The 16,072-nt window shown below is 38.8% G+C and overlaps 1 protein-coding gene and 1 non-coding gene across 2 annotated transcripts in view; both read right to left on the minus strand.

Moving 5' to 3' along the window:
• GRID2 (glutamate ionotropic receptor delta type subunit 2) overlaps positions 1-5,848 on the minus strand; it is a 1,601,453-nt gene extending 1,595,605 nt beyond the window's left edge. The window contains exon 1 of the mRNA XM_015471545.3: positions 5,314-5,848. Within this exon, the coding sequence (XP_015327031.2) occupies positions 5,314-5,401 (88 nt within the window). The 5' untranslated portion in view covers positions 5,402-5,848. The remainder of the gene's footprint in view (positions 1-5,313) is intronic.
• An 8,909-nt stretch (positions 5,849-14,757) lies between these two features.
• Positions 14,758-14,864, minus strand: LOC112447213 (U6 spliceosomal RNA). Its single transcript, XR_003035315.1, has one exon. It is a non-coding gene; the product is annotated as a U6 spliceosomal RNA (small nuclear RNA).
• Positions 14,865-16,072: the final 1,208 nt, after the last annotated feature.

Consider the following 16,072-nt stretch of genomic DNA (forward strand, 5'->3'; position numbering starts at 1 on the left):
CTAGTGTCTGTTTGAAAAAGTGAAGTCTCTCAGTCGTGTCCGACATTTTGCGATCCCATGGACTGTAGTCTACCAATGCTTCTCTGTCTATGGGATTTTCTAGGCAAGAGTACTGGAGTGGGTTGCCATAATGTCTGTTTAGACCAGCACTAGTAAGCGTATTTACATACTATTTGGAATTGTAGTTTTTCCATAGATAGTACAAGTGTAAGAGTATATTTCTGCTGTATTTTAATTTTGTGAAAAATTTACACCACTAAATCCAGCAATCGAATCTAGATAATATAGAATGTTGATATGTCCTAGAATTAAATTCTTACAAGAGTCGGGGATAGCATTTCTTTTTCTCGTTTGAAAATAAAGACCACCTGTACCCTAGAGTATCACAATCCTAATGAAATGGCATCTTTTCCCTAAAATTAAAAAAGAAAAATAATTCATTTGATTTTCAAGTAGGACTACAAAGAAACAGCTCAGAATGCAGTGACACCTAATGGCAAAATTATCTTTATAGGGCCACAAATGTAACTTCTAATAAACACTATATTTGTAGTCAACCTAAGTAACACTACTCACCAATATGCTATTGTCTGAAATATCATGAAAATCTAATAGGAGCACCAAATACTTTACTTTTTAATACTAAAGTATTGCATGCAGGTGAAGGGAAACAACCTTCTGCATTAAAATGTGGTTTTAAAATTACATATTTTTGAGATAAACTTGCAGTATGGTGAACTGAGCCTTAGCGATTAGAATTAAATATAATGCACCTTCCATTACTCTTAATAACCTCAACTGGTTTATATTGTTAAGTTGAAAGTTAATGATCTTGATTTTTATTCATATTTGAATTAAAATTTATAGGAGCTACTTATCAGATGTACATTTCACTTGGAGTAGAAAGCAAAGGTCCTCAGTGTAATGGCTTATTAATCATGTCACAGTTGATATTGTTGATTAATAACACTGTCTAACTTAATGCACATCTGAATTGCACTTCAAATAACTGTATTATTGATACAAAAAAGTATACATTATAAAGTATACCCCAATTTTATATCCAGAAGTTACTTCTTAATACTCTCTAGAAGTTTATAATATAACTTATCTATAACTTAGGAAGCAAACAACTATTGTAAATCATAAAAGGATAACTTAAATTACTGAAATGTCTTATACAGTAGAGAGTTCTTGATGACTCCTGAAGGCTGTCATTAACCAATGCAAATCATGTGAAGAGTTGAAAAAAAAACAATTTGACAGAAGACACAGTACAACTTCTGGAAATGCCACAACATTCTCTATTTGATAAAATTGTCCTCAGTGCAGCAGTAATGAAAATTGATGCTTTAAACTTGCCATCAATTATATTTATAATGTTTATAATGTGGTGACACATTTTATTCACCCATCAGTTTTGTACTTTAAACTTTCTCATGATGAAAACATTCTGTGAATTGTCTTAGGCTTCTCAAACATGTCATAGTTGATGATTATGGTCTCAGAGGACAAAGTATCATTTGCTTATGAGAAAAACATGCATAAGTGCTTTATTTATATTCCCTGTTGGCATAAGGTATTTTACCATGACCGATAGCAATAAAAATACGCTTGTGGTTTTTGTAATATATGAATAAGTACACTGTTTGAGTGTTCCCTTGTAGAGATATGTAACTGAGGATGGCTCATCTCAATCAGTTCTGTGGGCACAGGAACCAGATAAGAAATGAGCACACATTAAACTGTTAAAACATGAGATCCTCTGTATTAGATATGAAGCAAGACACAAACTGTGCGGTTGACTGGAAATGCCACCTAATCCCTGCTTAATTAAAGCAGTGCTCTAAACTCCTGTTGTGTTTAGGGAGTAAAGAGTGTGGGACGACTGATGTATGAAGAAAATAGCAGTCAGCGTGGCTAATCTCAAAGACTTTGGAGCTTTCTAGCTACATAAATCAGAGCGACTTTTGAATAGCCTCATAAAACACAACATCATTGCCATTCCACTCACGACTTTTTGGTTCTTCCTACAGAATGCAGATCATTAGGAAACTTCTAAGCAATCAAGTAATGTGAGTCTGATGAAATTACTCAATCAATGCACAAGCTCAAAGTAGAAGCATAATTCAAAATTGCACAGATATTATACGTCAAAAGACCTTTCCTTGTGTGGGGGGCAAAGAAGATCACAACTGAGGTGATTTATTTCCAAACACTGTGCATGTATTGCATGTACATGTGTATGAAACAAGAATATTCTAATTATCAATTATCTTTAAAATACAATTTAACAGAAATTCAAAGTAATTACATTAGTTCATTTTGACTAATAAATATTTTCATTTAAATTATTAGAGTTTAACCATTATATCTCATCATTGCAGTCAACTAATGTGCTCAAAAACATATGAATTTAAAATATACAATTGATTTTATTAAAAAATACCTGCATGAAATAAAAACAAAGAGGAAGAAGAGACGGTTTTCATACACACACTTTGGTTCAATACCAAAAAGATTCAATATTTAAAGAACCTATTAGAGCAGTGTCTTTTTATCTTTCCAGCTCGCCTGAACTACATATTGCAGCTACTTTCTACCTGAACACATCACATGAGGCTGTGAAAACCTTTCATTTCTGCATATCTCTTTATATCTATAGAGTTGAAATATTCACTTCCCCTCCAGTTTCATCACTTTTATCCCTTTAGTCCTAAAATATGTTTGCCATAAGCATATTTCTCACAATTAAATACTTAAATGAAGACTACCCCCCTAAAGATAATTATCTTTTCCTACTCAACCAAGTAAGCTGATCCAAAGACTATTAACTGATACTTTAAAAATTTTGACATAGCTAGTCAGTTTTTAATTCATTATAGTTTAGCTAGGATGGGGGTGGAAGAGAAAGAGGATTTTAACCTCTGACGTGAACATAAATTACACTTGATCATTTTTTTTTAATTTAGGAGGTAACATTTTTCAGTATGTTATAAAAGATATGAAGCATCTGAAACAACCATCAATTTGCTAGTTTCATGGCAATATTAGGTAGTCTATAAAGAAGGTAATTCTCTTGTGTAATGTACTAAATGAATTCAAGTCAAATTATCTGAGAATTAAATATTTATTTCAGTAATATCAATATATACATTTAATGCATACAATCAGCTTTCTAAAGAAATCTCTAATTTGTACACAGTAACTTGGGGTGGCAGGTCAGGTTATAAATAAGTAAGCCATGTCATACTGACTGATAGACCTCAAAGGAAAAAATACAATAGTTGTGTTCTATTTTGAAACAAATACCCAGACTGCATTGCAAGATAGTATTTACCTGGTAGAGGACAGTAACAGCTGCAGGTGTTTGCAAGTAAAGTACTTATTGTGTAGACCACTGAATAAGCAATAAAATAAGCATTTACCCACACCCTCGCTTCTGAGCAATGAGGAGCATAAGGCAGAAACTCGTAAACACAATGTGAATGTAAAGGTACTGTGATAATATAAATCTGTATTCCTGCTTCAGTCATTTACAACTGGATATAAATTAAATGTACGTCATTTCTTTAACAGAGGATACGTCATTTCTGAACTCTTATCCGAACATTACTGAACCTCTCAATGAGGCCACAATTTCTCCCTGAAAAGTTCTGAACCCACAGGCACTGTTGCCCCCAAGCAAACTGTGATCTAGTAGGCAAGCTATCTAGTGATTAATTTACTAAATGACTACGTACAAGGTTTTCTGAACCCTGACCTTACTACTCCTCGCACAGGAACCTATATGGTTCTATTGATATAAACGATAGAGAATGGCAGACATGTTTACAAGACAGCCTCTGAGACCAAGAGAGGGAGCCCCCTGGAGCTGAGGCTGACCTCCGCGGGTTCACACACCAGAAATCCCTGGCTAGGGCAGACACAACCTCCACCCGCACTAGGTTCCCCTTTCAGAACGTAAGTGTGTGTGTGTGTGTGTGTGTTGGGGGGAAGAAGGGGTATGCGCGCGCGCGTGCCTGTCTGTGTGTGTTGCTCGGGGGAGGAGCAGGGGGACGGAATGGGGAGATGCTGCGACCCATCTGTCGCCTCAATTTGCAGACCATCAAACCGTGTGGACAGATAAAAGTCTTGTGCCCAGAAAAATTCCCCAAGAGGGGCCTCTCCTCAGCGCTACTGAACCTCGCTGGCCCGCGGACGCGAATTTCCGAAAAGGAAATCATCGCATTAACGTAGAGCAGGCTGCAAGAGCCCGTCTCCGTTCAGCTCTCACGGATTAGCAAGTGAGAAGAGTTGGAGCCTGAAGCCGCGAGCGCGGTGCATGATAATGACGCGCAGCCCCCACCCGCGCCCGCCCCCGCGCCAGCGCCCGCCGCGGCCAGTCCCGGCCCGTCTGGTTGCCAATAGGTGGGGCCACAAGCATCTCCAAGCCGGCTCGGCGTCCTTCCCGGAGTCAGGCCACCCCGAGCCCCAGCGCCTTTGCTCTCGGCCTAGCGCTGCAACTCGCGAGTTGACGGCGAGGCGAGGCAGGTGTCTGCGAGGCTGCCCACGAGGGCAGCCCGCGCGCCTCTGCTCCCGCTTTTCCCCCGGCGCCGGAGGCCAGGGCCGGCGAGCGCGAGCCGGGCAGCGAGGTGCGCGGCTCCCGGTCCTCGGCGACACGGCCGCCGGCCCCTCCCGTCACGGTGGCGGCTACTCGGCGCGAGTACCGCAAAGCCGAGAGGACAGCAACAAGAGCAGGGGGCTGGGGGCGCCGCCAGCACCCCGTCACCGCCGCACGCGCTGCGGCGAACGCGGCCCGCTCACGTTGCAAAACCACCTGTTCGATCCGAAGGGAGCTCTCGCCCACCCCCACCGCCCACCCCCATCTCCCACCCCAGCTCTTTTCGCTTCGCAGATGACTCTCTGTTCCCCCCAAAGATATATATATATATATATTTTTTTTTTTTTTTTAATGGAGCAAATATGCATCCGGGAAAGAATATGGAAGGTAGAGTCGATGAAACTTCCTTTCCTCACACATTTAGAAGCCCCCAGCGCTCCCCGGCACACACGCACGCTGAGGTAAATTGAGACCCCACGCATCCAGCCCACGCTCCAGGATTCACCGCGAAACAACAGCACAAGTCCAGGTTCAGCATCCACATCCTTCCAGAAAACTGCACAAGTGTGAGGGAAGGGTAGCGGGAAGGGGCAATGAACCGAAGCCACCGCCAACGAGCCACACAGAGGGCGGAGAGGGGGAAGCAAAGGGAAAACGTCTGCGAAACCAAACGGTCAAAGTACCCACGGGCAGCACCAGCCCTTTCTTACCGATGTGAATGATCGAATCCGCATTCGCCGAGTCCCAGGTTCGAGACCACCAGACGGACAAAACCAAGAGCAAGGGGAAAACTTCCATCTCCTCCTAGGCTGATTCTCTTTTAGGATGTATTTTCTTTCGATGTTAAAAATAAATATATAAAAGTCCAAAGAGTTTGAGGTCACGATAGTTTAGCACAAGCTTTTTCTTTTTCTTTTCCTTTTTTTTCCCCCCTAAATTCCTATAACCAGACCAAAGCTTTTAATCGTCGCTGAGGAAGGCAGAGCGAGTAACAGAAAGAGCCCAGCCTGAGGAAACCTCCTTCGCGAAGCCGTGTCACTTGGAGGGGAATTTTGGCATCGCCAGAGTTGTTTGCAGTTTGGCTTTTTAAAAATGTATTCAGCCTCGTTGTTCTCGGGCAAGGGGGAGAGGCTGGAGCTCAGACCATCCCCATCGCTGCGCCGGGGCCGCGGGTCTCCGGTCCCAGCTCCGCCGCAACTTCCAACAGACCACCCCCCCAACCCCCCGCCTCACGCCGGATGTTCCCCTCCCCCTCCCCCCACCGAAAAAGCCCCCCTCCCCCCCGCCCCAACGGCCCGCGGAGAATCGCTGGTCTTCGCTGCCAAAATAAAATCTAAGTGGCAAGATTAGGAGATTCCGAGCGGAACAGCCAGATTCCAGTAGGGGGGGGGGGGGAAACCCTCTCCAAGAGGGGTAGTAAAAGTGAACTTCAAGGTAATGCAGATAGTAATGCAGAGAAAATTCCCTTTCTGCGCGAGGCGGGAGCGGAGTTCGGCGAGGCGGGCCCGCGGAGCCGGTTCGCTGGGGCGCGGTGGCGGGGGAGTTGAGCCGGGTGCTAGCAGCGGGGCCGGGCCGGAGGAGGGAAGCTGCCGCGGGCTGCAGGATGCTTTTGGAGCGGTTCGCCTGGCGGGATGCAGGAAGCGAGCAAGGAGCGAGCCTGGCAGCTTCAACGCTAGACCCACGTTGCCTAGAAATGGATCACCTAGGAGAACGAGCGAGCCCGCGAGAGAGCGGTGCTATCAGGCGGAGAGGGGAAAACCGAGAGGAAGAGCTTCTCTCTAATAACCACCTCCTCCCCCTATCTGCAATACAAGGGAGAAACAAAATAGTGCTCTCATTTCCCTTGGAATCTTCAACCGGGACTGAGAAAAAGGCAGGACTCCAAGAGAAAAGACGTTGAAACCTTTTTTTTTTTTTTTTTTTTCCTTAAGGAGGTTAAAGCCAACCTAAAAAAGCCACCCCACTTATTTAACCTTGTTATTGCAATTCTCCAACAGGTATCAGACTTTTTCTAGTCTTTGCCTGGAATTAGTCACATCGGTTAAAAACAAATTAGGGACACCTGGTCACTAAGGGAAAAGGAGACCTAGAAAGCTTTTAATGAGATTTCAATTATAAAGTTATATATATATATATATATATGAAAGGAGAGGGCGTGCTAATTACCTTTCATACAGTGATTTTTTTTTCTGTCTCCAGAGTATTTTTTAGGCAGTCGGGATAGAAAAAAGATAAAGAAGATCTTGACATTTTAAAAATTTAACAATTACGTGAAACAAAATGCATGCTTCAGTGAAACATTTGATAAAAACATTACATTAGCTAGCTCGCCACAGACCGTATACATTAATGCAGAATGAGGAAGTTGGTTGCTTCTCCATGGAAAGAGGTGAGAAAGTACTGAATGACAGCCTCCCAGTACCAGAATGAAAGGATTTTCTGCAAGCATTCTCCTTAAAATCCTGAGGATTGTGACTTCCTTTCTTCTAATGGTTAACTTGTATCCAGTCTGGCCTCATTTCAGACTGGAGATGTGTTAAGGAAACCAAGTGAGTAGTTGAGGCCAGGTATAAACAGGCCTAATATTTCAATTATAATTGGAATCTTTGGGGAATGTTGCTACTTGGCATTTATGGATATCAAACTCCTCAACCTTTGGAGCCCTCCCTTATCTCCAAATTTGGCAAATCTCTTCTTTTTACACTCTCGCTTGAGCACTTCTCTCTAGTCTGGTGTATTAGGCTATTATTTCGCCAAACATAATTGTATATCATCACCTCTGTGAGATGATTTCTTTCATTCACGTTGTGTATTTTTTAACTGAACATTCTGGGAAATGTGCTACCATATTGTTACTTAAGTTAACAATTCTGTTGAAAGGGCACCTATTCAGCCCCCCAACCACTCTCCTCAGCCACTTCAAGGGCTTAGTTCAAATTATACCCATGAAGTCATATCCAGTCCTTTAACATGGGAATCATATGGAATAAATGGATTCTCTGGCAGCTCAGCTATAAAGAATCTACCTGTAATGGAGGAGAATTGGTTTCAATCTGTTGGTTGGAAAGATCCCCTGGAGAAGGAAATGGCCACCCATTCCAGTATTCTTGCCTGGGAAATTCCATGGACATAGAAGGCATGTGGGTTACAGTCCATGCGGTTGTAAAACAGTCCTGCATGACTTAGAGACTAAACAACAGCATACGGAATAAACTCATCTTCCTGTGTTTTCACAGCACACTCTACTTTTGTATTAGAGTCGGGACAAATTCTGAGCTACACCACTGACACCTTGAGCGTGAGGACTGTAGCTTATTCATATTTTAGTCACATCATTTTACATAGAGCCCCTTGGTTTACTTGAAATTCATCACCTTCTTCTGAATTTGGCATAAATCAGTGCTTTTAAGAAGCAACCACTGATTGCTGCTGCTGCTGCTAAGTCACTTCAGTCGTGTCCGACTCTATGCGACCCCATAGACAGCAGCCCAACAGGCTCTCCCGTCCCTGGGATTCTCTAGGCAAGAACACTGGAGTGGGTTGCCATTTCCTTCTCCAATGCATGAAAGTGAAAAGTGAAAGTGAAGTCGCTCAGTCGTGTCCGACTCTGTGCGACCCCATGGACTGCAGGCCACCAGGTTCCTCCATCCGTGGGATTTTCCAGGCAAGAGTACTGGAGTGGGGTGCCATCACCTTCTCCGAACCACTGATTAATTCCTATCAATTTTCATCATTCCTTTATTTTTTCTATTAGTATACATTGTTTCAATATTGATTTTATTGATCTTCTTGATATCATTTTACTTTTTAAAGGGTTCAGTTTCAATTTCATGGATCATATTTTGTTGTTATAGATTATGAAGTCTTTGGAAAAATGGACATATCTCCTCATAGCTTTCTTCTATTATATTTTATTACTCACAAGGACATTTTATAAATTGATGAGTTAGTATATGCCCAACCAAGAAAAAATTGTGAAGTAGCTATTAACATGGAAAAAACACTTTAATATCTTAGAATCAGAGAACTAGGAGGAACTACAAAACATTATCTGGCCCCATCCTTGCTTAATAAATGTCATTGCTGGAGGTAGCTAAATACAGACAATTGATACTATCTTCTCTATTGGAAATCTGTTCTAGTGTATTAGGAAGAAAACATTTTCATCATTCTAAAATCCTCCATCCAAATAATTTCTGTGTCCAGTGAGTTCTAATTAATAGATTTTGTGTAGAATATAAATTTAAACACATTTTTAATTTTTATGTTAACTATATTTTCTATTTTAGAAAATTGCATATTATGATCTAATATTTAGTCAGCCTTTTAATCTGTAAATTGGATGTTAAGTTCTAGAGGGAAAAATTAACAAATTCATATAGGCTTTTGATGAAGTCTATTTGTTAGTCTAGTAAAGGCTAATTACAGCTAAGTTTAGCTGTAATTCATGCGTTATCACACAAGTAGTTTGCTGCACTGAAATTCAAAACTGTGACATTATAACATTTTGGAAAAAAAAAACAGGGCTTTCATTTACCAAAGTTTTATAACCAATGATTAATTTTTGGAATAAAAATGTAATTGAACTATGATTTATGAATTTATTGTTTCTATGTGATGTGAAGACTGTCACTTCATTCAGTCATTAGTTGTGATGTGAACATCAATAATTTGAAGAAATGCTCGATAATCTTAGCAACTTTAAAATGGAAAATATAATGATTTTTATGAAAGAACATAATTTTGGAGGCATGTTCATTTATTGTTGAGGAGACATGAAATTACAATCTCCTTTAATTGTTACAATGTACTATGTGTAAAGAAGGCAACTTAATGAAAATACTGGGAACATACAAATTTTTCATTTTCACTTTTAAAAAAATACTAAAAATACCAGTGTCTTAACTTTAAAAATTAACTGCTCATAGGATGTTAAAACATCAGTAAGTCAACTTACATTAATCATTTTTAAAGAACTCTTCAATAATATTCAGTTACTCGAGAGATTTATTTTGTTTTAGCATAAAAATCTGTAAATATATGAGAAGTGTACTTAAAAATTAGTAGAAAATTAATTTGAATATCATAGAAAATAAATGGAGTATAATGCCTTTTGGTCCTTCTTTCTAATTCACCATAAGTGTATGATTAGTATTATAAATACAGATAGGCACACAAAAGATGTCTAAGTATCATGTAACTTTATCATAAATATTAAGGAAAAAAATCTATAAGAGCGATAACTGACTATATATGCAAGTAGTAATAAATTATGACCGTAAAATTATAATTGACTTGTTCATTTGCAGAAGTGCAAAAGGAATTTTTGTTTGTTTGAGAGGCTGAAAAGGCAACTTTTATACTATGTAGATCAAAGAAGTTAGGAACTCAATGGGAACTTAAGGCCTCTATTATTCAGTGTCTGGTTTTCTAGAAAAAGATGAGAAACTTAGCCCTAGAAGTTGTACTGATAATTTGTTTAAGGACTTGAACTTAGAAAACACATTTTTTTACTTTTAAATATGCTCCAAGAAAATCATTCTTACACATATTCCTGTATACCATAATAACATATTCACACTGGGTATACTATGTTCTTTTATTTTTAGGTCAGCCTTGCAAGACTCATCACTTTCTACTCTGTCAAACTGTTTTACCCATAACACTAGTGATTGGTGACACTCCCTTCCTTCCTTCCTATCTTTCTTCCTTCTTTCCTTCCTTCCCTCCACATTAATATCTTAATTCCTTCCTCCCTTTCAAAGCTTTCCCTAAATCTGTAAAGCTGCTTTACCAGAGCAAAGTCATATTTTCTTCTAACTCAATGTGATGCAAATTCCAACCAAATTTTGCAACTAGATTATTTGATAATTTTTAAAATATAAGCACTCTATCAAACTCATCTATTATTAAAGTTAATTCAAGTCAAAACCTTGAATTTCATAACTTTTCCACTGTCCATACGTTAGCCATGATGTTGAAATTTCAGTAACAAGAGTTCAGTTATATATATTGGTAGACCTCTTTTACTTTAGACCTTTTATCTGTTCTGTCTAGATGTTGATATGGAATTTTAAAGTGGAATATTAACATTAAATACCAAGAAGTTGATATAGGGAGGTCAAATGATGACTCACAAGCCAACAGAGGTTCTTTACTGAGATTGGCCCCTCACTACATTATTTCCTGTCCCCACAAGATGGCAGCCATGCTTGTTGTAGATTTAATCAGCTTACTTTTTGAAATGTCTCAATACTTAACAGTTTACCAGAGTATAATTAACCCATATTAATCAAATTACTATATTTAAGTAAACTTGATACTTTAAGTGACCTTTTTTTGGTAACTTGATTTTCTGAAGTTTTATTTCTTCTATAGCTTACAAAGATAGTTATCTCTGCTTTATTCATGCCTTCTGAAATTTTATCAGTTACTTCAGAATTAAACATCAATAGGATGATCTTTAATAATATGACAGTCAATCCTATGATAGGGATAATTAGAACACTGTGATATAGCATTCAAATTTTTGCTGTAAATGTTAAAGTTTTAAAATGAGGTTTATTTAGCTATATCTTTTTTTCTACAGAAAAAATATTTTATACGTCTTGAGTTAAGAAATTTCACTTGGCCATGGAAGATGGAAATTGTCTATGAATTATCTGATTGATCCTTCTGGTGTGGCGTATCATTTGAAACAAATGTCTAACAAATAGGTCAAATGCAAAAAGAAATGCATGATGTCAACTATAATAAATATCAATTACCTGACCCTTTAAAATCGTATTTTTTATTTTCCCATGGTTAACCATTTTAATTCTGAAATTAACTGTTTCTTTTGAAACTATTTCTTGGGCACAGAAGTAGCTAAGATACAAAATATGTTTGTGCAATACGCTGCAGATAGAAAAGTGTACATTTTAGCCTAAAATATATTTTATAGCAGATATCATGGGCAAAACTTTAAATAGAGAAACAAAAGTTTGGTCAATAGTTAGTCATTTACACACACATAGTGGCTTTACAGGCTTTACTTCAAAGTAGTGTTTACATTTTAAACATTTCATTTCACTTCTTACTGGTAGAGTACATAATCAGTATAGTCAGATATAATAAATCCATTATTCCTTGCTGGTCCTGTAAATTGATGGTGAATCCAAATATTTAATTAATTATGAATAAATAAATTGTCTTATAAGTGAAATGATAAAAAATTTTAAATATTGTGGAGTATAATTCAGGCAGCATAAGATGAGTATATTGACTCATTGCAGAATAAACATATTACTGAGGTATCAAAGTAGTCTATTAGTAAGATCATTTCACCTATTTACCAGTCCCATCGTTTACAACACAAATAGTGGTTATCTCTTGGTATAAAAATTACCAAAGATATTTTGAAAGGGTTCTTTGGGATATGACATAAAAAATTACCTCAGCAACAGAAGCCCAAACATGATTCTGCCCCAATTTAACTTGACTTATTCCCAATTTAACTTGACTTATTCACAGTGTTGGAGAAGGCAACAGCACCCCACTCCAGTACTCTTGCCTGGAAAATCCCATGGATGCAAGAGCCTGGTAGGCTGCAGTCCATGGGGTCGCTAAGAGTCGGGCACGACTGAGCGACTTCCCTTTCACTTTTCACTTTCATGCATTGGAGAAGGAAATGGCAACCCACTCCACTGTTCTTGCCTAGAGAATCCCAGGGACGGGGGAGCCTGGTGGGCTTCCCTTTATGGGGTCGCACAGAGTTGGACACGACTGTAGTGACTTAGCAGCAGCATTCACAGTATGGTTGATATGACTAAAGAGAATGCAAGGGGAATAAAATTAAATTTTGTATTAAATATGATAGAATTCATCTAAAGTTTGCTAATATAAAATGAGTCATATTGTCAACACTTTGTTTCATTTTTTTTTTTTTTTTTACAATATACTGATTTATCACTTTGTAAGAAATTTCATCAAGATAGAACTGGAACATAAAGAATTAAACACAATATTAAGGTCATAAAAATGAAGCAATCTTACAAAAAATTCAATGCCTACAAAGTTAGAAATATCTGAACTAGCATATCTTACATTGTGTACTAGGGAATTCTTTGTTCTATTGGTGGGGAATGAGATTTATTGACCACATAAGATTAAAACTACTAAGTAGATATTTTTTAGATATCTAGAGTATACATTAACATATTAAAAACATGAGGTTTCTAGGTAAAAAATTATTAACTTTTACTTAACCCAGACTATCTCACACTTATATAACTGTTAATTTCCCCCTTTTATGCACAGAATGAACATTCCTTGTTGTACTGTTATATTATTTTTCAAAAATAATTTTTTGGTTTTTTTCTCCTCTGTTTGTGGATGGCTATATTAGCCAGATTGTAGATTTGTAGTTTGGTTTATCCCTACCTACATATCTGGGGAGTGATTCTGTTTTGTGCTATAATAGGAATTTCCAGTGTCTATTTTGAACTTCTACGATGAAGGAAAATATATCCCTCAACAACAAACATATTTTATTTTTAAAATGTTTCATAGATTTCCATTTCTGCTTAGGATGTACAAAGCCAAAGGAGAACATTGCTCTCATCCTAAAAATAAGAAAATATTGGATAATCTATAAAAATATAGATGAACTAGAGATCAAATTGCCAACATTCATTGAATCGCCAAAAAAAGCAAGAGAGTTCCAGAAAAACATCTACTTCTGCTTTATTGACTACGCCAAAGCCTTTGACTGTGTGGATCACATTAAACTGTGGAAAATTCTTAAAGAATGGGAATATCAGACCACATGACCTGCCTCCTAGGAAATCTGTATTCAGGTCAAGAAGCAAGTTAGAACTGGACATGGAACAAAAGGTTGGTTTCAAATCAGGAAAGGAGTATGTCAAGTCTCTGTATATTGTCACCCTGCTTATTGAACTTAAATGCAGAGTACAACATGCGAAATGCCGGGCTGGATGAAGCATAAGCTGGAATCAAGATTGCCGGGAGAAATTTCAACAACCTCAGATACGCAGATGACACCACTCGTATAACAGAAAGCAAAGAACTAAAGAGCCTCTTGATGAAAGTGAAAGAGGAGTGTGAAAAAATTGGCTTAAAATTCAACATTCAGAAAACTAAGATCATGGCATCTGATCCCATCACTTCATGGCAAATAGATGAGGAGATGATTGAAACAGTGACAGACTTTATTTTCTTGGGCTCCAAAATCACTGCAGATGTTGACTACAGCCATAAAATTAAAATATGCTTTCTCTCTGGAAGAAAAGCTATGACCAACCTAGACAGCATATTAAAAAGCAGAGACATTACTTTGCCAACAAAGGTCTCTACAGTTAAAGCTATGATTTTTCCAGTGGTCATGTATGGATGTGAGAGTTGGACTATAAAGAAAGCTGAGTGCTGAAGAATTGATGCTTTTGAATGGTGGTGTTGGAGAAGACTCTTGAGAGTCTCTTGGACTGCAAGGAGATGACACCAGTCAATCCTAAAGGAAATCAATCCTGAATATTCATTGGAAGGACTGATGCTGAAGCTAAAACTCCAATACTTTGACCACCTGATGCGAAGAGCTGACTCATTGGAAAAGATCCTGATGCTCAGAAAGATTGAATGCGGAATTAGAAGGGGATGACAGAGGATAAGATGGTTGGATGGCATCACCGACTTGATGGACATGAGTTTGAGTAAGCTCTGGGAGTTAGTAATGGACAGGGAGCCTGGCGTGCTGCAGTCCATGGGGTAGCAAAGAGTCGGACATGAATGAGCACTGAACTGATAAAAGTATAACTTTCCTTGAACCCATCAGAGATTGAGGCAGTCAGACAGCAAAGTAAACTAAGCTCCAAAAAGTGGCGAGCTCCTCTAATGTAAGACAGGACACAAACTTTCTTCACTTTGGCAGAGCACAGAGGAAATATTTGGTGTAGCAGGTGTGAAAGTGAAGTCTCTCAGCCCTGTCTGACTCTTTGTGACCCATTGACTGTAGTCTATCAGACTCCTCCATCCATGGGATTTTCCAGGCAAGAATATTGGAGTGCGTTGCCGATTTCTTCTCCAGGATATCTTCCAGACCCAGGGATTGAACCCGGGTCAGAGGCTTTACCATCTGAGGCACCAGGCAAGTCCAAAAAAAAGAAACGGAACACTTCATGAATTTGCATGTCATCCCTGCTCAGGGGCCATGCTAATCTTCTCTGTATCATTCCAATTTTAGTATATGTGCTCCAGAAGCGAGCATTGCAGGTAAGAAGAAATCATCAAAAATTTTAATGAAATCCTAAAGGATGAATTTGAAGCAGCATAAAAGTTTAGAATAACTGGGGGCATCAGACACAGGCAGTGTGCACTCACTCATAAGCTCTTTTCTACGAATCTACATAAGGGCTCATGGAAAGGAATGAGAGCAGGGCAGGAAACCAGAAATACCCCCATAACTGCTGCAGGCATAGTGAAGGCAGAACAGTCTCAAGACATGGTGCATTTGCATGGGCTCTTCTCATTAGGAAGAAAAATGCTTTATACTGCTGAGGACGGGACAGCAAACTGTCTTTTAACCAGGGACCAGGCAAAGATCCAATGTTTGTGTAGAAGCAAATCTCATCAGCTTCTGGGGAAGAGTTAAGAGCTTTGCTTTCTGACCTCAGAAATCAAGAAAAGATCACTGCTTCTGGGAAAGTGATAGAATTAAAAATGTCTGCCACTAGGGTTTGGACTACAAAGACTTTATAAGTCACAATCCTGTGCTGTATAAAGCAGAGATGTGCTATTGCTGGGAGCAAGGAGGAGCAAAATTATCTCATCTGTTTAATAACCTCTACAAATACAAGTGTAAATATGACTGTCACTGAGATGAGAGAAACAAGAATAATTCCACAACCCCCTTCCTGATCCTCAGGGGCACAGATACTGTCTACAACTGAGCTTTCATCAGATAAACCAAAAATCCACTCCCTGCCCCTACCGTGAGTCCAGAACTGAGTAATAGCAATAGATGATTACCACTCGTAAAGAGAAAAGACCCATTGTTTTGCAGTCATTAAACACATTCTGAAAGCTGAGGTTAAAGCAGAAAAACTGATAAAAAAGTTCTAGCACCGTGGGTCTCACACCAAGCACATGATTTAGGCAATCCCTCACTGAAGAACTTGAAGGGCAACAATGTTAGCAACAAAACCCAAACCCAACTGAATCATTTACTACCATTGTAACAGAAAAAGAATTGTGTTCATCTCCAGATATAAATACTCTTGATCTCAGACTCTACTGTTCTTCAGTTGACATTGTTCAGTATACATTCTAAAATTATACGGCAAAGTACTGTAATAAGAAAGCCATTTTCCAGAGATAAATCACTCAACAGCAGCAGATTGAGCAGTTATCAAAATGTTTAAATTATCAGTCAAGGGCTTTATAAAAACTATGCTTTAATTAAAGGATGTGGTGGTA

This window comes from Bos taurus, chromosome 6 (assembly GCF_002263795.3).
Source record: "Bos taurus isolate L1 Dominette 01449 registration number 42190680 breed Hereford chromosome 6, ARS-UCD2.0, whole genome shotgun sequence".
In the NCBI taxonomy this organism is placed as follows: Eukaryota; Metazoa; Chordata; class Mammalia; order Artiodactyla; family Bovidae; genus Bos; species Bos taurus.